We start from the raw sequence: 22178 nt of genomic DNA on the forward strand, positions 1-22178 counted from the left end.
ATTGTGTAACAGTTTCTATGCTATGTTTTCCTTGTCAAAAAATTACTATAGAAGAATTAAAAGTCCACCTTTACTTGTGAGTTACTCCACTCGATAGTTAGATTTGCTACTGGTTAGTTGCAGTAGGTCTTTATTTGTTTTTGAAAAGGAGAGCCTCTCCCCCACTTGAAATTTTGGCCATACATAAAATCTGGATATAAAGAACTACATTTCCAAAATTTGCCATTACTAGGGCAAACAAGACCAAAACATCCAACACTAAGTATGCCCCAGGCACAAGGATTTACATGGTTGCATTCCACCAAACCATTTCTTCTCATTCAATTGTTTTCTTTTCCTGAAGTATATATATACATACAATAAGATGATACCAATGAAAAAGTGGTTCCTACACAACCTAAGATGAAACATTTGAAGTCAAAAGTGTTCCACGAAACCCTCCCTCGGTACGCTGTGTATCCTTTTTCTCGTTACACAGCTCATCTGCAAAAGATAGAATATGTTCATTTCTGTTCATAAGAGGAAAAAGATAAAGTCATAAAGTAAAATTATCAAATAGCTTACCAGCAATATCTCGATTTTCATGGATCTCAGAGTCCCTCACAATAATCTGATCTCCAGCAAATATGTTAACGTCCACAAGTGTAGTATTTTCGTCAATGTGATCAATTGTTATATCACCTTTTTGTAGTATCTGATTTTCTTTGACAACCTGAGCAATTTACCAGATATGGAAATAAAAAATTAATTAAAAAGTACCGAATTGATTGCAGCAATGACAAACTAGTACGTGGGAATTTTTAAAAGAGAACAAAATTTACACAACCACGTCTATTTTCAGTTTATCAAGTCATCCCTAATTTATGTCTACTACAAGTCAGTTTAGGTTCACTGTGATATGATGCTTTCATGCAATCACACAATACAGAGGGAGGAGGATCCAGGCAGCTGTGCAGGTAGCAATGTGAACAGGAGAGAGAGCAATCCAATATGGACAATGAATAATAAAGTCTTGTAATTTTGCTTAATCTAACGGTTTTAGAATGTGGTCCAACAGAGACTACGTATAAAAGTGGTCCACCCTACAATCTGCCCTTTAATTATATGATGACATGAAGCTGGCATGAAGCACTGATCCTATGTTTAAGAGCCTTATAGATTTAGCAATCAGGGGCTTAAAGATGGGTTTTGCAACGCCCTAAAGTAACAATAACCTACCAATATAAGCTCCATTTAGCAATATTGTATGTGCTTGTGTGCACACTAGAAAAAGATAGACAGAATTTTCACAAAATTCATTGGTTGTTGGATTGTATAAAGCAGTAGAGGCCATTCTCCCATTCAAGAATCAACAAGCATGCAAATTGCAACACATCATCTTGGTAATAAAAACAAAATCTAGCACTTTATCAATTTTCTACATCTAAATGATTGAGAAACTCCACACCATTTTAACCACATAAAGTTAGCCAGCCAACATTTAAACTACAAAATAATATCAATACAGAACAAACTTGGCTTACCCCAAAGGATTCCCATATCATCATTTTCAGCTGGTAAATTGATGTTGAAGCAGACACTTTTAGATTAATTGAACTCCCGTTTTTAATCTTCCTGGAGCGTTTAGAAACCCGTCGATCTGTTTCAACAAATCCCTTTGAAGCCTCCAAGATTGATCTAGGGACCTCCTTTCCGCGTACAAGAATTACACATATATCCTCATTGGAATAATTAAGTTTATGCACTAACTCACAGCTTTCCTTTTCTCCAATGCAACTTTCACAAACCTGCATGTGTCAGAAGGGCAAAAATTATAGTTCAAATAAATTTTTTATATATATCATCCTATAAAGAGAATACGAACTTGCCAATAAATTTAGTTCAAGAATATACAAAGGTTTAGAATAAATAAAAAAATTAACTGAAATAAGTTGGTAATGGAATTTATGTGGGTGAACAGAAGGGAGTGGATAGTGTAGATTCAGAAGAAGAAGCTACAAACAGACAACATTCATACTTCAATTAAACTATCATGCAGATGCAGTACAATATCTTTTGCACCAAGTTACATATGCACACACCCGGAAGCAGCTTTTTTAAGACATTATCTCTTTTGTTGAGAAACATGCAATACAACATTACTGTTTTTTCAGACAAGTTATTTTACTATGCATGTGATGAAAATAGGAAATAGGAAAATTAGAAAAATCAAGGATATAACTTCTCAAGTACAACTGGAAGCATGAACATTTAGGCTCTGTTTGGTAAAAAATAGCGGATAGTTGATACGCTAATTGTTAGCTGATAGCTTATAACGGATATTTGAAATAGCGTCTGAAAAATAGCGTTTGAAAAATAAGCTATAAGCACATAATGAAAAGGTTGTTACCAAACAAGGCTTTTTTTGTCGTACGAGCTTGTCCGTTATGAGTAATGCTAAAGATAGCGAATTATTTTCGCACAAAAAGTTCACGACATACGTTTTTTATTGCTTTGACCAAACTTACAGCCCAACCACCGCTTTTATTCCACCAGTTTCGGAAGTTATAACCTATCTCTATTTAGCACATCAGCATTCGTGATTTTTCACAATAAATCCTTTGCACTGTATAGCAGTGCCCATCCGTTATAAGCCATAATCTATAAGCTAGCTTATATGTCTTACCAAACAGACCCTTAGCTTCATATAAATTAAGAGGAAATGCCATAATGGATTAGTTGTCTAATATATGCATATATGTAATTCTGATTTCTGAAAGACTTGAGCTAGCTTATATGTCTTACCAAACAGACCCTAAACTTCATATAAATTAAGAGGAAATACCATAAAGGATTAGTTGTCTAATATATGCATATATGTAATTCTAATTTCTGAAAGACTTGGCTTCAAAAAACTTAGGCACAAGAAAATCAAGATCAGGGCATGAAATAGCATATCCAACAGAATGTTGGTAGAGTTTTAGATTACCTCAGGACAAGTCTTGATCAAAAATTGACCATTCCCACTTTCATTATTCCCCTTATCCCAGTTGGCCAACTGGTCCTCACATATTGCCATCTCTTCACAAGATCCAGCTGTAGCATTCACCGAATCATTAATTTTCTCAATCTTTGCAGATACTCCTTGGGTTTCAGTAGCACCCCATTCTTCGCAGAAACATTTCCAATCATTCTCAGATATGATGGTTAAGCCACCTGCCTAGTATCCACAAAGTAGGACAGAAGTAAGACTGAGAGAGTTAGACAGAACAAACTTTTAGTCACAATGATATTCAAAATGACGAAGGGAAATCTTGTTCCCCCAACTTACAGAAGACTCCCTTGGAAATATAGCACCACGTCTGAGAATCAGTTCAGGAGGCCTTTCAATGAGTCGTGAGTGCTGAGAAACAAGGGAAAAGTAAAAATCCATTCTGAAATTGCTACAGGTTAAATTTGATGTTGTGTCATATATGTGAAGATCAAGCATAGAAAAATGAAATGGCAATTGAAGAGTTAAGGATCTAAATCTGCAACTAAATGGCAATTGAACAGTGTACCTTTTCACAGAGCAGTGCACCAATCACCACATTTAATGTTTCAGGTGTGTCAGAATTCTTCACAGCTGGGTTGATATACGTTCTCCATTTTGAAATCCAAGAGGAAGGAACTAAGAAATATGTGCAATCTAGAGAGAGGGGCATACTTTTCCCATTGAACAACTTCTCATGACTCTGACGCTGCCTTTGTTTTAATAACCTACACCATGAAAACAGAATTTAATTTGAAATCTGTCTACATCAGCTCTATATATCAATAGCAATTTACAAACAAAAGAACCTCATAGAGTCCTCCATGCAAAACACTTCAGATAATTCGCTACTGCATTCAGAGCACTCTTTGGAGTCTAAATGAAATGTAGGGCAGACCAGAAGATCATTTTTCACAGAAGTGGCATCTTCATATAAGAAGAGCCAAAAACCCTCGGGAACAAGCACCCGCTTAGCACCAGTTGCTTGCTCAGGCATAAGTTGTCCATGTGGACAACTAATAGCTGCTGTTGGTCCAGAATCAGCTTCAGATGGAGCATCGGCAACTTTTCTTTTCCACCACTGCTGCAACCTACAAAAGTAAACTCAGATCAAAAGGCTTTAGTACAATTTCTTTTGAACAACCCTAACAACTTGGTGAAGTAGATGATACAAAAAAAAATAAAAAATCAGAACAAATAGTTAGGTTTTGGAATGGGTTTAAAACACCCTTGCAAAACTAACTTCTAAGGTGAGGATGCCCACCACTTAAAACCACTATTTAGCTCATGTCACTATCCAATGTCAGACTCTCAACACACTTCTTACACTTAGGAAGGAGCATCTGGAGCACGACCCAAGTGGCCCAATAGATTTAGGATAGGAAATGATACCATATTAGGTATTGGGGTTAGGTCTAACTCAGCCCCACAAGCCTAACTTGTAAGATGAGAGATGACAACCACTATCCAGGCCATATCACTATCCAATGTAAGCCCCTCACTAGCTATAAATTTTCTTATGGGTGGGCATCAGTGTATATGCTCACATGTGATTTAATACTTTACAGTGATAGTGTGTTTGTTTAGTTGGTTACCAGTTAGTTTAGTTTAGTATAGTATCAGCTAGTTAGCATGTACAGCTGTCATCACAGCTCAGCCGAAATAGAACCAGTTGACTGTTGGAACACAGTCTACTAATGTGACACCACAATAATACAACGCAATTTTCAATATTCAATTCCCATGCTATCCAATTTTCTAGCTCTTTCCTAGTATAAGCATTGTCTTGTATTGGACATCCTGTTAAGCATCGATGTGTATTTCCCTTCTGTTTTGTTATTAGCTTTAATATATTATTTGTCTGATCTAAAAAAAAATCTCTGCATTTTTTCCTTCTCTCTCAGATCATACATAATACTGGCCCCATAAAGCTTAAAATGAAAACAATTTCCAGAACAATAGAAAATGGAATACTTATCTCCATCACCCCTTATTCCTTTCTGAAGAAACAGAAACGACAAGAGAAAAGATTTGCAATCATACCATGATCTAGACACGTAGTACTTTCCATCTACGTTTTTTCCATCAAGAATATCCCGTGCAAGCTGCTTAAATGATTCTCTTTGATCCCGATAAGTGTCTGCTGACACGACATTCCGAGCCCCATCAATCAGACAGTCCAAACAGCAGTCCTCGTGAGAAAGTGTTGGCCCTCCACCATACTGTATTTTATGAAGCATCAAGGAAAAATGTTATAGACGTACTATTAGCAACAATGACATTATAGGAGATACACACGAATAAAACATGACAAAATCAAATGCTTATAAATGACTGAATAGAAGCTCAAACTTCTAGTTATTTTTATGTACACTGTAATTCATTCAGCAATGTGCACTTTATTCTCCTCACATCAGCACAAACCCAAAAAAAAACTACAGCATAAAGTTATTGCCCACAGGGTAACAGTTTGGATATTGGATACGAATATTCTTTGTAACGCAGGCATCGGGACAAGTACTATATAGTACCCTCTACTCAGACCCTACCCTTTGCCATCTCACAATGCTCCTCACTCTGATAAAAAAAAAGGTCATCTAGCATACCAGTATTATCCATCACAATACTTAGAATAGAACTTAAAAGAAGAAATCATTTTCCAATCTATCCCTTCTCAAGCCCCATTACCAATTATAAAAAAATCTCAAGCAACATTTTTCATATTGATTTAGAAGGAGCACCAAGATCAAAAAATGGAATCATAACAACTAAATACATTTACCTTAGACAGTAACTTATCCCATGCTTTAGAAGACAGTCGCTTTGTCGAGGTAACCTTTGACACTGGGACTTTACCGTGTGAACATTGGATAGATGTGTTGTCAATAGCACTGCATTAACATTAAAAATTCACTATCCCATAAATTAAGTGAAATAACCCTACCCTAGCAAATGATACAAATGTGCCTCAAGCTAAGGCAAGGAAAGAATTTAGCCACACACAAATAAAATATAACAAACTATTGATGTGCTCTTGGCCAATAATACATAAAGCATATGCACTAACCTTGGAGTAACATTTTCAGCCCATTGACGAAGCCAGTCACTATAAATCCAAAAATACGGTTGCTCCAGTGGTTTAACAGGAGCTTCAGCTAAAACAGATCGAACTTCTTCTCTCCTCTCACTGATACGACTCAATTCTACCTCTTTCCTATGGTTGTACTGCTGGCAAGTATCAAGATATGAGGCATTGAAATTTTGAATCTCTTCACAAAAATGAGAAGGAAGACAATCATTATCTTGTGCAGTAATTGGAACATCAACTGTTTCAGTATGATTAGCACTAGTTTCCATTCCACCGTTCTCACTAAAAAATTTGGTATGCTTAAGATGGTACATCAACATATATGCATCACTAGATGAAAATGTCTCCATGGGTAAAGATTGTGAAACTTTTACATTTGAACCACTTCCATTACTGTCAGCTACCCTTGCTTCAGAGAAATTAGAATGATCCAGATCATTCTTAACAGATTTAGAAGCAGAGCATGAAGCTTCTTCTGAAAATGGACAACGGCCCAAGTTAGTAACAAGCTCATCATCAAATTCCCACCATTGCCCCGTGTTCACATCCTTGATGTGTGCTATGTAATGACCACTATTAGCTGCAGTTCCCTTGTGTATCAGAACAGCTGACAAGTCATATATCAATTCAGACTGAGAGGGCTCAGACAATCTGTGGTGCATACTAAGTTCAGCGGGGAATGAAAATGGAGAAGTAACTTTCTTCTTTGTTGTTGTCTGCCAGAGGAAACAAAATAAAATGAATACATATATCATAAAATGGTCTAGTGATGCAGAAAATCAAAATATACTACAATGAATGATGCTTGCCCAGAGAAAGAAAAAGCATGTAGCTACTTACATAGTTTCTATGTTCAGAAAACTCATGTGATCGCTACAAGCAGGTTTGCCAAATTAGCCATAATACACCAAACAGTTTTGCCAAGTAAAATAATGGTCCTTCTTCTGTATAACCGTTAAAAGTTCTTTCTCTTTCATCTTATAAAAAAGTTAAAGCAAAGCTCACACAAGCCACGTGTGAAACACAAATCAAGGCTCGTGTGTTGTTCTTTCTGTAAGAGCATTTAGACCAAGATATTTGATTTGAACAGTGATACACACACTGGGAGAATTCTTTATGTAATTTGATTTGAGGCTTTTGCATAGATAGAAAAATTTATCAAAAAAAACTGACAGTTTTCAGGACTACGGTACACATCCACAAAGAGGATATCTAATTTTCTAAGTCCAAAATATATATACTGGAGTATGCTCTGAAAATTCTTGTAATGTTTGTTGATCTCTTATACCCCCAAAAAAAAAATTGAACCAAAAAATGAAGTAAACAATGAAAAACACAAGGAATTTAGTTGTTTAATGCTTACAACAACACACCGATAATAAAATTCAAACTTCGTACAATACCTTTGGAAGGAAGACATAGCGCTTAAGCTGAAAATTAAGCACATCAGGTAATGTTCGCAGCTTGATGCTGCGAGTAGCATCAACCCTTGTTTTACATGACTCACAAAAATATTGATTGTCTCCATTAAGCTCTTCAACAGTGAGGTAATCATCTAAGCTCTCGTCTAAACTTTTCAATCCCTTGACATTCAACTCCAACTCATAGAAGTCTTCCATTTTGGAAGAAGCTTCAGAGTCTCTTCCACATTGTGAGCACCTTCATAGTAAAGTGGGAAAATTTTATTTGAGAACATTTGAGCATAAAATGCCAGAGTCAATTCTGACCAATGAAACACAAACACTTCAAGAAAAGGCGTGTGTTGGACATGGAAAACATGTCGGACACTTCGGGTTAGACACAGCACAAAGGGACACTACAAGATAGATGGACACATCCAATATTGTTGAGCCACTACGTGTGCGTCAATGCCATGTCAGTGCCTGTGCTTCTTAACTTTTGATCAATAATGAGAAAATGAGTCTGAACAACCAGTAAGTATAATTATATTATCAATACTAACCAGCCCTCAAAGATGATGCAAACGACCAAACGTTAATTCAGCACAAAATAATAATTAAAACATCATTTGGTAATATCAAAAACATTTTTTGCACAAAAAATAATTCAAGGGCGCCCAACAAACAGAGGTGTATCTTATGTTTTATTTGTTACAGACACTTGCATCATTCTGAAGATGCTGTTCTCGTCTTTTTCTTTTATACTTGAGTATGTAGTGAAGAGGCAGTAAAAGGGTAAAAAAAATTAAAAAGATTTCTCATATATTTGACGATGACGACGACAACCAAGCCTTATCACACTAAGTGGGGTTGGCAACATGGATCAAATTACGCCATAATGTTCTATCATATGTGACTTATTTGACAAAAACTATAATATTTCACAGCCCCATCCCCACAAAGACAGAGATTTATAATGCAATAAGCTAAAAAAATGGTACTACATAAGTCAAAAAGTTTCTAACAGCCAATGATTTCTTACGTTGTCACATGAGACACACTTCCCCGGAAAAGATCTTGAACTATCGTTCTTGCCTTGGAAATTTTGGAACGACTAAGGCAGCGCTCTAGCAATGACAGAAGCAATGTCAGGAACTCATGGCTATCTTGCTGAACTTCATTGTCCAACTCCAACGTTTTTACAAATGGAGAAGAATCTATGAAAGCCTTTTTACTTAAATGCAACTGAGCAAAAAGCCGAGCCAATTGATCTAACACCGGTTGTTGCTGAAAAATATCTGGTTCAACAGAAAATAATCCTTCTCGAAAACGTTTATTCATATACAAGCATTGGAGTATGCTGTTAGCATAACACGTTGCTCCAAGATTTGTGAGTCCTGCGGGTGAATTAGCAGATTCACGAAGTTCCGTGTTTGGATCAAAGCCAAGACTATCAACAAAATCAGATATCTTCTGCCATATGCCAGACTTCCGCGTTCCACTTGGAGGCGGAACCAATGCACAGAAGCAATTCGGATTGTCTTTAGTATTAACACGACAACCTGAACAGACTGGCTTTGTAATCATATACAGTTTGCTCATATCATCATCAGTTGCTACGCCTGTTTTGTATATTTTCCTACACAAAGAAAGTACCAATAAGTTCTAATTCCATTTGATAAGTTAAAAAACAAAAGAATATCATTATCAGCCTGTAGTACCTCAATATTTCTGAAGTTCCGGTATCATCATCCCCTTGTCTCGGTCTTTTATTTTTACCCCGAGCCGTTGATCTGCTCATTGTATAATACAAGACTCAGCCCTGGAAAAGAAAAAAGAAAAAAAAAGCAAGAAACTAAGTTCATTGAAGAAAAGAAAAGAAAAGAAAAAAACTAAATGAATCAACAATCAACACTCCATTTCCACACCCATTACTTAAATCTAATTACAGCCAAAATAAACAAGCTATATCTAGTTTCAATTAATGTTAAAGTAAAACGATGTAGCACTGTCACAGACATGAACACCTGACATGACACTGACACCGACACGCAGATCCGTCCCTGAGATTTTGAGTGCCATGTATGAACTTGATATACCTTTTTTTTTTTTTTTACAAATCAAGCACGATCTCACAATCGCAGGCAAACACTTGCCACTCTTTTTTTTTTTTTTTTTTACATATATTTGTGCCTCAACAAGCAGAGTCCAACAACTTCGTGCCCCTCAAAATATAGGGCCTAAACTTGCTCAATGCCAACAAGTGTCGAACACAGGACTCGTCTTCTATCAGAAGTGTCGGTGTTATATAGATGTAAAATGCTTTCAATAACGCACATTTACGTGTGTCATTAAATGGTAAAGTAATCATTTAAAAACGAATAAAACACAAATTTACACAGAAAATTATACATAGATCAATTACAATCTTAATGTCTATGCAAACACATTTTCACAAGTTCACTCTATGGTTAACAACTTAACATTACTCATTGCGCAACAGAACAAGTAAGAATCTAATTTCACAAATTACGAAAAAAACAAAAACGAAGCTGAATAAACCCTAGAAATTTCAATCAGCAAATTTTTTATTGAAAAATAAAACAAAACGAGAATTAGATATATTTCAACATAAATAGCATTATTTAATTTAATTAAAACAACAAAAAAAATGATCGAAATAATGATATTAAGATAAAAATAAAGAAAAATAATTTCAGCAACGACATTACCAGAGAGAAGATGGAAAGACGAAAAGCTTGTTTGAACTGTGCAAGATGACGAACGAATGAATGAGTTTGGATTCTGAGAGAAAATGAAAAGAAATAATAGAGTTTATGTTTATTTATATTAAAGGAAAATATAATAAAGTTTATTGTTTTTTTTTATTGTTTTTTTTATGGAAAAATAGTAAACAGTAGCTTTTTGGAGGGAAAGGGAATTTTGGGAAAAGAATGGGGGGAAGAATGGGAAGAGAGACAGTCAGAGAGTCAAAGTCAGAAAGTGAAAAAAGAGAAAGAAATTAATGGATGGATTTGATTCAAATTCAAGACCGAGGACATAAGTCTGGATAAAAAATATTTGGGCACACAAATACAAATAAAGAAAGTTATAAAAGAATAAAATTAAATTATATCAATTCAACAACAACAACACCGCCTTATCCCACTAAGTGGAGTCGGCTACATGGATCAAATGCCGTCATAATGTTCTATCAAAAACCATATTTGGATCCAACTCATTGACCTCTAAATCTTTTCTAATGGTTTCTCTAATAGTTTTCTTAGGTCTTCCTCTACCTCTTTTAACCTGACTCTCCTCCATTTGATCTACTCTTCTAACCACGGCGTCTACGGGTCTTCTCTCTACATGTCCAAACCATCTAAGCCTATTTTCTACCAACTTTTCTACTATAGGTGCTACCCCCACTCTCTCTCTAATGATGTCATTCCTAATCCTATCATGTCTAGTCTTACCACTCATCCAACGCAACATCCTCATCTCTGCTACGCTTACTTTACTCTCGTGTTGGCTCTTAACCGCCCAACACTCCGTACCATACAACATTGTCGGTCTGACTGCTGTCCGATAGAACTTTCCTTTCAGCTTAAGTGGTACTTTCTTATCGCACAAAACACCTGAGGCTCTTCTCCATTTCAACCACCCAGCTTGAATACGATGATGTACATCAGCTTCTATTTCTCCGTCATTTTGTACTATGGACCCAAGATATCTAAACCGTGTAACTTGGGGTATGATATGATCTCCAACTTTCACCTCTAAGGTAGACCCACTTCTCCTTTTACTGAAGTTACATTCCATATATTCCGTCTTGTTTCTACTCAGGCGGAAACCGTACGCTTCTAAGGCTTGCCTCCAAGTCTCTAGCCTCCCGTTTAACTCCTCCCTCGACTCACCAAGCAAGACTACATCATCTGCAAAAAGCATACATCTCGGTGCTAACTCTTGGATGTGTTCCGTCAGTACATCCAAAACTAAAGTAAAAAGATAAGGACTTAGGGTTGACCCTTGGTGTAGTCCTATTGTTATGGGAAAATCTCCGGTATCCCCATCCTGCGTCCTGACACTAGTCGAAGCCCCCTCATACATATCCTGGATAGCTCTAATATAGGCAATCCTCACCCCTTTCTTCTCCAGGGCTTTCCACAAAATCTCTCTAGGTACTCTATCATACGCCTTCTCCAAATCAATGAAAACTAAGTGCAAGTCTTTTTTATCCGTCCGATATCGCTCCATCACGCGTCGAAGTAAGTAGATCGCTTCCATAGTCGACCTCCCAGGCATAAAACCAAATTGGTTATCCGTAACGTGAGTCTCTTTTCTTAGTCTTCGCTCAATTACCCTTTCCCATAACTTCATGGTATGACTCATTAGCTTAATTCCCCTATAATTCGCGCAATCTTGTATATCCCCCTTGTTCTTATAGATTGGAATTAAGGTGCTTCTTCTCCACTCGTCCGGCATTTTCTTCGTCCTCATAATCTCATTGAAAAGTTTTGTGAGCCACTCAATTCCTCTATCGCCAAGACTTTTCCACACTTCGATAGGTATGTTGTCCGGCCCAACTGCCTTGCCATTACTCATCCTTTTCAACGCTTCTTTCACCTCGTGCTCCTGAATCCGACGATAATAGTTATAGTTTCGGTCCTCCTCTCTGATGTCTAACCTGTTAGAGTCTGGTAAGATCTCATATCCTTCATTAAATAAGTTGTGGAAATACTTCTTCCATCTATCCTTAATATCTCTCTCTTGCACCAAAACTATACTCTCTTCATCCTTAATACACTTCACTTGGTCCAGGTCTCTTGTCTTTCGTTCTCGTCCCTTCGCAAGCTTGTATATAGATTTCTCCCCCTCCTTGGTACCTAAAGATTGGTATAATTTAAATTATATCAATTGATATGATTAAATTGTTTTTGTCGAATTTTATGTGAGTGTGCCAGAATAATATTAATTTATTTATGTATGTACACTTTCTCTATCTTGGTAAAAAAAAATTTGTCACAAACCAAGATATAAAGGTCTTGGATGCACACATGTATGTGCATTTTTTCTATCTTTACAAATTCTTAATTGGTCACAAACTCAAATATAAAGATGCTCAAATATAAAGATCTTACGCACACCCATGAATGAATACAAGTAAAAAATAAAAAATAAACAAAATAATTTTTTTAAAATAAGTAAATAATATAATATATAATTTGATGTGTGTGCCTAAATTATTTTTATTTCGATTTGCACTCGGGTAAGTGTTGCTCCACAAATTATTAGCCAAGAGATCAACTTTTTCTTGGTGCTTATACTATTTGTTTGTAAGAGATCAACGTTTTTAGGTACCAAAATCGTGTTAACTCATAGGTAAACTCGGTTTCTGGTAAAATCGGAAGGTTTGACGAGTTTGACCGAGTTAACACTCGGTAAACTCGTGAGTTTACTCAACCGAGTTTACCGAGTTTTACGAGTTTACATCTAACAAAAAAAAATCGGCCTTTTTTTGGGCCCATTTTTTTAAAACCCAATTCCTTTTCTACAAGCCTAAAGACTTAAACATTTACTAAATAATTACCTTTACGGTAACATGTTGTTCCTGAGATGAAACATTTCTTTTTCTTTCTTCACTAAGTTCTCAAACCATGAACATGGGAGCACATACCAGTTAGGGTTACGATTCCGACGGTGGAAATTCAGATTTCGACTTCGATGGTTGCGACGCCGGTTAGGGTTGCGGTGGTGGTGTTTGTTGACCTTTTGAAGAAATCAACTAGTTTATTTTTTAGATAGTTTTATTAACAACTTTAGGAACTTGTGAAACTTGCTTTTTTGGATGGTTTTATGGATGGCTTAAACTTAGAGACTTATGAAACTTATGATTTTGTGCGTAAGTTTTTGTATTTTGATTCTAAGTTGAGCATAACATTTTATTATGGTAGTTTGGTATAATTTGCCTTTGTAATTAAGTCATATTTTGCACTATTGACCTATTTACAATATTATATTAGCTTATATATGTCATGCATATAATAAATTTTATATGATTTTAATTTTTGGTAAACTCGTACGAGTTCTCGATTCGAGTTTACCTAGACAAAACGAGTTGAGGTAAACTCTCGAGTTGTAAAATCTTGGTATAATGTGTTTAGTGACTCCTCGAAAGAAAACAAAAAGGTGTCTATTGTTTTTTTTACGAGCATTGGTTTAATGATATTTAGACATTAAGAGAAATGCGTTCGTTGAACTTCACGCAACCATGACGCAAATTCTTGGTTCAGACAAGTGTTAGGTACGGGTAAATATCTTGGGCTCTCATCTCTGATAGGTTGAAGTAAGAAAACTACTTTTAAATATGTGAAGGATTCGATTTGGAATATAATTAATTCTTGGAGCCATCAGTGCTTGTCTTAGGCAGGTAGAGAGGTGATAATCAAATCAGTTTTGCAATCCATTCCCTCTTATGTTATGAGTGTGTTTCTTTTAGCAGAAACTTTTATTAATGAAATTGAGAAGATGGTTTGTTCTTTTTGGTGGGGTCATAGTGATAGCAATTCTAGAGGACTACACTGGCTCTCGTGGGAACGTTTGACTACACCCATCATTTTTTTTGGAATGGGATTAATGATTCTGAAAGCGTTGATTTGGTAATGGTTGGAACACAGGCTTGAAAATTGATTTTAAAGTCAAATGTGTTAATCACTTGACTATTTAAAACTAAATATTCTCCTTTAGGTGATCATTTTAGTGCAGGTCTTGGTTACGATCAAGGTTATGTTTGGCGGGGATTCTGGAGTGCAAAAGATGTTCTTCATTGTGGATTCAAATGTAGCATAGGTTTGGGTACAAATATACTTTTATGGAATCATTTCTGGTTGTCTGATGTGGATCATATATCTTCGGTTTCACAACAGTAGTTAGATTGACCACATATTACTATCTTATAGCTATTAGGACCACATGCTCTATGCGGGGTTGATTAATTTTTTCTTTGATTGCATTATAGCTACTTGAATCTTCAAAACCCCTTTGTCTGAACGTGTTTTGTATGATGCTCAGACTTGGAAGTTTGAGAAGGACGGTGAGTATATGATATATAGTGCATACTAGCATACAATGAATGCTAATAACAATGCATTGCAACATCAAGTGGCACGACATTTGAACTGTGTTTGGAACCTTAAGCTACCTCCTAAGGTTGTGATTTTTTTGTGGCGAGCCTGTCACAATTGTCTCCCTACAAGGTTACGATTGCAAAGCTAGGGTGTTCCTTGTAACGCCCATTTCAATTATTTAATTATTTTAATGAGTTTTAGCATATATTTATATGAATTATGTGATTTATGAGAGATATATGATTTATATGTGATTTATGTGATTTTTGAGATTTATGTGAGTTATATGATTTTTGTGAAGTTATAATGATGGTGTGACTTATTTTATTATTAAATAAAATAAGATTCGAAAATAAAATAATTATAGAGAAGTGGGGCTGTTTTATAAATTTAGAGAGTTTAGTGGTTTAAGAGGAAATAGAAAAGAATAGAAGAGATATAAATAAGAGAAGTTAGGTAGAAAGACACATAACGTACGTTTTTGGTGAAAAAGGGAGAAAAAGTCAGAGAAGAGGAGAAGACCTGGAGAGTGCCGATTTCATCTGTTATAAGGTAAGGGTGAGACTAACTTTCAATATTATTAAGTCTATGATTCTGAAAAATAGATTTAGCATGATGTAGGTTGAGTTTTGTGAGAATTGAGAATTAGGGTTTGAGAGCAGTTTTGATGGTTGAACCATGAAAACTTGTTGAATTGATGTAAAACTTGTGTACAGACCTTAGCTATTCCATAGGGTGATAATTAGATGCTGTTTTGAGGTTAGAACCATGAGATTGGGTGAAAAAATGAGAAAATCAGAATTCTGCCCGAGCTGACATTCATCGGTCGCCACCGCGAGCAGCGTAGCTCGCCTCGCGAGTGATGAAGTTCATCGCTCGCCTCGCGAGCAAGATCGCTCGCCACAGCGAGCAAACCCAGAACGCTCGCCACTGCGAGCAAAGTAGCTCGCCTCGCGAGCAGGTGATTTTAGGAGTTCCAGAGAGCATGTTTTGCTCGCCCTCGCGAGCAAAGGCACTCGCCTCGAGAGCAAGACTGTTAGTTGCCCAAAATTGTTTCCCTTGCGATTTTTTCGCACGTGTAGCTATGAGTTGATCCTAGAGGTAAGAATGAAGGTCGTTTAGAATATTAGAAGCTGTCCAGAAAGCCTGAATTATGATGACTAAGAATAAGATTAATGTGATGTTGATATATATGCTCTATGTGGCTATTCTTGATGATTAAGTTGATGTGAATTATTCTTTAATGATGATATGATATTTAAGTACTGTTATATGCTGCATTTGTTGTTGTTTTGCTGTTGTTGACCATTTAATGTCACAAGTTGTAAACGTCGGTCTAAGTTGTAAAGATGTAAGAAGTTGTCCAATTTGTTGGAGTCAATTAAGAAGTTTATGATGTTTTAAGACGAAAGATGTTGAGTCCATTGCATACTCATTTAAGTTGGGGGCTTGATGCCCTGGAGCTTTTGCTCACCCACGTTGGGGGCTTGATGCCCTGGAGCCTATTTACGCTCATATAAGTTGGAGGCTTGATGCCCTGATTGGTACCACATGCATTTGCATATTCAAGATGATATAAGAAGATAAGAGTTGCATAGTCGAGTCGAGTTGCATTTGTCGAGTCAAGTGTTAAATTGTCTCATGAAGTTGATGTTGAAGTCGATTATGAAGTTGGTTATGAATTTGATTATGAAATTAATTATGATGATGATATGATGCTAAATGATTATTGTTGATGATGTTATGATGTTTTATGTTGTTAAATATATTTTGATGAATTATATGCTTAATATATTGTTTGTGAAATCTCACCCCTTCTGCTTGAAAATGTTGCTCTTCGTATGGATAACTTGCAGGTAATCAAGAATAGGCGTGGTCGTGAGTGAACTCCTCACTGTGTGTCTTTAGGTGCTTTGATACGTAACGGGATGGGAGTTTGACATTAGTTTCTATTCCTTACGTATTGTTTTTATGAGAATTATAATGAAGTTGTTGAATTGAACAAATTATGATGTTTAGATTATTTTTGAGACTCTTATGATGAGGCCTTGGTGCCAAAGACTATTTTTAGACGTTGAACTAAATCCGCTGCGAGTTTGAATATTTATGTTGAAATATTTTGAAGGATAAATTATTATTTATTCCATTTATGATTTTTATGAAATGTGACATTCCGTTTATGATTGAAAGATACTCTGATTTATTATGAAATTTTTAGGTTGGGAAAACGGGGTGTTACATTCCTTGTAAAGGTTCTTGTGGGGTCTGTACAATTCACAACGAAGATAACCCCCAACTTTTCTTAAAAAGCGACAAAAGTATTGCTTGCTGGCAAAATATTAGTATTTGGTCCTCCCTTCTTCCTCTTATTTATCATACTACTAGTTTTCCTTCGACTGTATTTGCTTCTTTACAACTTCTAGATGCCCAGCAAAAGCAATTTTTGTGGAGTATTTGGAAGCACGAACAATAAGGTTTGGAACAATGTTGTCGAATCCGTTTTGATAATTTGTGAACGACGAACACTCTTTTCAATAGTTGGGTCGATGCCAACTTATCAGGACCCCTTTCCCTAATCAGACTCATTACACTGTGACGGTTGCCTAGCACAGATCAAGTGTGAGTCGTTATAAATGTAATGTGGATGCCTCTTTCTCTCGTGTGTTAAACAAAGTTGGCTTTGGTACGTGTATTTGGGATGACGAGGGCCGTTTTGTGTTTGCTAAGATGGAGTGGCTATCACCGTTACTTGATAATGATTTGGGAGAGGCACTCAGACTTTTCAGCTGACCAATGTGGATTTTGAGAATGAATCAAAGGTGGTGGTAAACAATCTACGGTTGTACACTCGACCTTTCAAATTTTGCGTCAATTATTAATGATTCTTGGTGCATACCTTCTTTTGATTTAACAACCTCTTATGTTAGGTTTATTAGGAGACAAGTCATTGAATTTGCTCATTGTATATCTATGGTACCTTCGTTTTATTCTAGTTTCCTTGTCTACTTTCAAACTCCATCTTGTATCTCGATTTTTATTTTAAATGAAATGCATTAAGTTTTATCTTCTCACAAAATTTATACATAAAAAATTGACATGGTATATAGATATCGTATAAAAATACATTTAATTTAAGTGTTGATTTGATTGAATCAGAGGTAAAATTAATAAAATCAACATCATTTATCATCGAATCCTTGACCACTTGTTTAAAAGGCAAAAATCCTCAACCACTCTAATCAATTCATTATCGGTAATATATATATATATAAAAAAAAATTGACAAAAGCAAAACGACATTTGTTTATTAAAATTGATAGAACACGTAAGATACAATAACATGATTAACGTCGCTAAAAACGTAAAGGACGAATCTGCGAATAAACTCACAACATCCAAATTAATAGCATACAACTGCAAAATGCCTACAAATAATATGATAAAATACAAATCACCAGAATATTTATGTTTCTAGATCTGCAACGTTGACACTTAAATAATTGATTGAAGTTGATATTTCAATAGCAACCAAACAAACACCGCAACAAGACGAAAAATTAAACAAAATTAGTTCCTTTGATAATTGTTGGATGACAAATGTTTATACCATTATAACAAAAAAAAAAATTGATTTGGAAATCATTAATTTAGTTCCTTGATAAAATAATTCTTAAAATAAAAATATTTAATCACATTTTTTTACTGTGAAAACAATTTAATTCATTGAAAAGAAGTAATACGATATTTTTTGTTTTAGTAATTATTCTGAAAATTTGTTAATCTTAAAAACAAATTATCTGACCAATAATTTTGAGATTATATATATATATATAAACACACACATACACTGCAATTAAAAATGCACACCGTTAACCTAATTATTTCTTCAACAATTTTTGTTGACTAGATTAGAATGTGTATTTCATATGTTAAAATTTTGAATTTAAAGTTGTGCGAAGTTGATTAGCTTATCATACAAATTTATTTCATATATACAATATATTATAAAAAATAATAAAATATATATTTTATCAAAATATATTTTTAAATTATTTTTTTAAAGATATTTGGGAAGGAGAAATTTTATTAATATCTTTGGTACTAATGGAATATGAAACTTTTTCCATGTCAAATATAATTATCTATGTAAAAGGAGAGAACCAAGAGCACAATTAACCTTAGTATCCTACCTTTCCACATGAATTCTTGTCACGTCGGTACGGTACTGTGTTGTGCATGTTTGAAAGTCAAAACAATGACTCTAAAGCATATATATGATCTATGATGCCAGGTTCCATAATGGGTGAATTATATTTCTATTGTTTTTATTAATGGCTTTGAATTACTTTCTTCAAGAGTTTGGATGCAACGATCAAATTCATAATACCACAAGAAGAAGGTACATGTTTATTCTTGTTTGATTAATTGTTATTGCTTGGGTCAAAATAATAACACTTGGAATCTAACATGGAATTACATTAATAATCTTATGCAATATCTTCTCTTAGAAGGAATCTAACATGGAATTGCATTAATAATCTCATGCAATATTTTCTCGTAATGAAAAGGTTGGAGTAAATAAACATTGAACGTTTTGCATTATAAGATAACCACTCATGAAGAGAATAAATTAACCACATTTATTATCTTTTTGTTCAGATTTACACACAATTTTACCAAATTGAACTTCATCAACCTAGTCAAATGTCATATTTATTTTGCAAAAAGAAACAAAGGAAATCAAATCATGCAGATCACAATGATGCCCATATGTGATGCATGTCTGCATGTCTGCTAGTTGTTACGTACGTACATGATAGCTAAAATCTTATTAGCACACAGTCTTCTTCTGATCGATGCAGAATATCACAACCCAACCATGGTTTCTAACTTGCTCCTTTCCTTTTCAATATTGAAAAAGAAAACTTCACCATGTAATTTGCAAATGGTAGCATTTACACTTTTTTACCAAATTGAACTTCATTTATCCTAGACAAATGACATATTTATTTTGCAAAACGAATAAAAGGGAATCAGATGCAAATCACAATGCTACCCATGTGAATGCATACTAGTTGTTACATACATGATGACTACAATCTTTTAGCAGTGTAAAGAAATTGATTGTGTGTAAAATTAGGTTTTTGTGTGTAATATATATGTTTAATATATATTAAGCAGAGGTAGTGTGTATTGGTGTTTTGCAATTATAAATGAATTCTTCTTTACGAGGGTATTTCCTTGCAATATTAATGTTGAGAAAATAGGTATGCATTTCATATTTTTGGTTGAAAAATCACAACAATCATTTTTCCTACATCTTTTTTATGTCGTTTTTTTTAAGAAATCTTTTTATTTTGTTGTTGTTAAAACCCTTTACACACACACACACACACACACACACACACACACATATATATAGCTAATTTTATGCTACTTGTTATAAAATAGCAAAGTTTTTGTTATTTTTCTTCAGTATTATTATTTTCACTATCACATGCGAGCTCGGCAAATATGCAAAATACTACCACTATATCCTTTTTCATTTCTAGTTATGATTGTGATATGAAAATTTAACATCAATATACTACCATTAAGTCCATCTTGAAAAGTACCATCTTGTGTTTATGAAGAGACTAATTAATACGAGATGGAGAAGAAATCATCAATGCTATATTCTATTGAAGACAAATTATGCAATGCAAATTAGGAATGTACTACTAAAGCATGACATGCACATTATTAGAGGACAAATTATTGTACAAGATTGAGGATTCAACTTTTTAAAAGCAGCATTCATATATTAATTGTAATATAGAAATATAGTTCAAAATGGTGAATATCATCAACATACAATTTAAACGGGACCTTCCCTAGACACATGCAGTTACTTAATTAATTAACACCTGAAGGTTAACATACATTAACATTAAAATATTAGACTTGTATGTATATATGTCTGTATATATATATATATAATAAATAGTTCTTGTTGCCATCGATAAACCACCAATTAATGTTGTATTCTAACCTACGATTCATTATTTTCATAATAAATATCATCATCATTACTAGCATCACCACCACCATTATCATCACCAGTATCACTTTCCCACTCAAATGGAATACCCATCTTTATAGTTTGAAGAATCAACGGGTTAGTATCACGCTGATAAATAGTTAGCTCATCATCATTATATGTTGGACGCAGTTTGACTGGGCCAATAACCGTAATCCAATTTTTTTTCTTTGATTGAAATTTTCTAACAGCTCAAAGTGATACTTTGTTTTAATCCTAGGGAGTTTCACTGTCCTATCAACTCTTCCCTAGCTATATTGTGTTCATCAATCGGCATTTTCAAGTCTTCATAGATCGTGTCTTAAAGAGAAGGTGATGTCAAAAATTAGATACAGGCACCGCCGTATCTTCCCAAGTCCAACATTTGATGTTGAAATTGTCTCCTAAATTCTTCGGGTGTGATAACAAGCACTTGATGGAACTCATCAGCCATTTTTTCCTACAATGATATTGAATTAAAAATATTAATAGTATTGTAAAATACAAGGAAAAAATCACAAAAATCCTATTGAGTCCTCTGAATTATTTATATAGTATAGTTAAAGGAAAACAAAGCGGGGAAGAGGAATTAGACCTTTTCTTAGAGTCATATAAACTTTGTATATCCATTTATATATAAGCATTTATATTATTGAGGCGGTATTTGTTTATCCAATTTTTCTGGTCATATATTAATATGTAAATAAATTATGGTCATATATTCCTATCATTATATAACATTGATATCCCTAATTGGTTAAAAACATCACAAAACGTGAGACAAAATATCAAATTTTTGATACTATTGAATATATTGAGCAATAAACAGAGGAACAAGGAAGAGTGAAACTTTAAAAGGCCAAAATGCCACTAAGAAACCATTCGTATTAGACCTATATATAAATCATGTAATAGTAAGATGGAAATGCATAGGAGAAAAAATAGTTCCTTGGCAGTAACAAGCTATAAAAACTAGCATGATATCCTAATTTAACATTTAAATAAACTCAAATTAAATATATAAGAGCTATGAGTTTAATGACAAAAAAGAAATTAATTAAACTGGAAAACTATATTTCAACTAAAAACTACAAAGATTTAGAACGTACGGTCGTATGCAAAGTGTCACCTAAAAATTAATCGCAGACGACTTTGAAGAATTGTCTCGATATATTCATAGTATAAAAAAATTGGAAGCTTCGCATGTTTAGAGTTGTCTCAATATATTCACTATTAGAGTATAATTTGGATTAGTTTGATTGCTAGGGGTTTTTAGCCAACACTAAGAGAATTGTTATTGGCTTAGTTTTTTCCCATACTTGCTTTCACATATTTGATTAATGAGCTTCATATGAAATGATATACATCTAAACACCAACATTTCCAACATCAATAAGAAAACTACACAGACAACAGTAAGTAAAAACAAAGTCAGACACCCGAATCTTATCAAATTTATTTAAACTTTACAAACTTGATTACCACTAATAAGACA

The 22178-nt window shown here is 34.5% G+C and overlaps 1 protein-coding gene and 1 non-coding gene across 2 annotated transcripts; one reads left to right on the forward strand and one right to left on the reverse strand.

Moving 5' to 3' along the window:
- Positions 1-129: 129 nt before the first annotated feature.
- On the reverse strand, positions 130-10315 carry LOC146952659 (ubiquitin carboxyl-terminal hydrolase 26-like). Its single transcript, XM_085704310.1, has 14 exons — positions 10231-10315; positions 9220-9320; positions 8541-9137; positions 7502-7757; positions 6078-6814; positions 5793-5901; positions 5054-5232; positions 3820-4101; positions 3540-3738; positions 3311-3382; positions 2969-3199; positions 1524-1787; positions 565-712; positions 130-483 (listed from the first exon to the last, which is right to left on the reverse strand). The coding sequence occupies exons 2-14, from the start codon at positions 9297-9299 to the stop codon at positions 398-400; spliced, it is 3240 nt and encodes a 1079-aa protein (XP_085560436.1). The 5' UTR covers positions 9300-9320; positions 10231-10315; the 3' UTR covers positions 130-397.
- A 9484-nt stretch (positions 10316-19799) lies between these two features.
- Positions 19800-19947, forward strand: LOC146952660 (small nucleolar RNA snoR135). The gene has a single exon (XR_015025312.1). It is a non-coding gene; the product is annotated as a small nucleolar RNA snoR135 (small nucleolar RNA).
- Positions 19948-22178: the final 2231 nt, after the last annotated feature.

The sequence above is a fragment of the Medicago sativa genome, chromosome 1 (genome assembly GCF_051527215.1).
Source record: "Medicago sativa cultivar Bolivia chromosome 1, Bolivia_mono, whole genome shotgun sequence".
Lineage (NCBI taxonomy): Eukaryota > Viridiplantae > Streptophyta > Magnoliopsida > Fabales > Fabaceae > Medicago > Medicago sativa.

Excerpts from the sequence above, each read along its gene's own strand:
- LOC146952659 (XM_085704310.1), bottom strand. The coding sequence starts at position 9,299 with ATGAGCAGATCAACGGCTCGGGGTAAAAATAAAAGACCGAGACAAGGG. Across the intron at positions 4,102-5,053 it reads TACTACGTGTCTAGATCATG|GTTGCAGCAGTGGTGGAAAA; the intron begins GTATGATTGCAA and ends TTACTTTTGTAG. Across the intron at positions 484-564 it reads TGAAAATCGAGATATTGCTG|ATGAGCTGTGTAACGAGAAA; the intron begins GTAAGCTATTTG and ends TATCTTTTGCAG.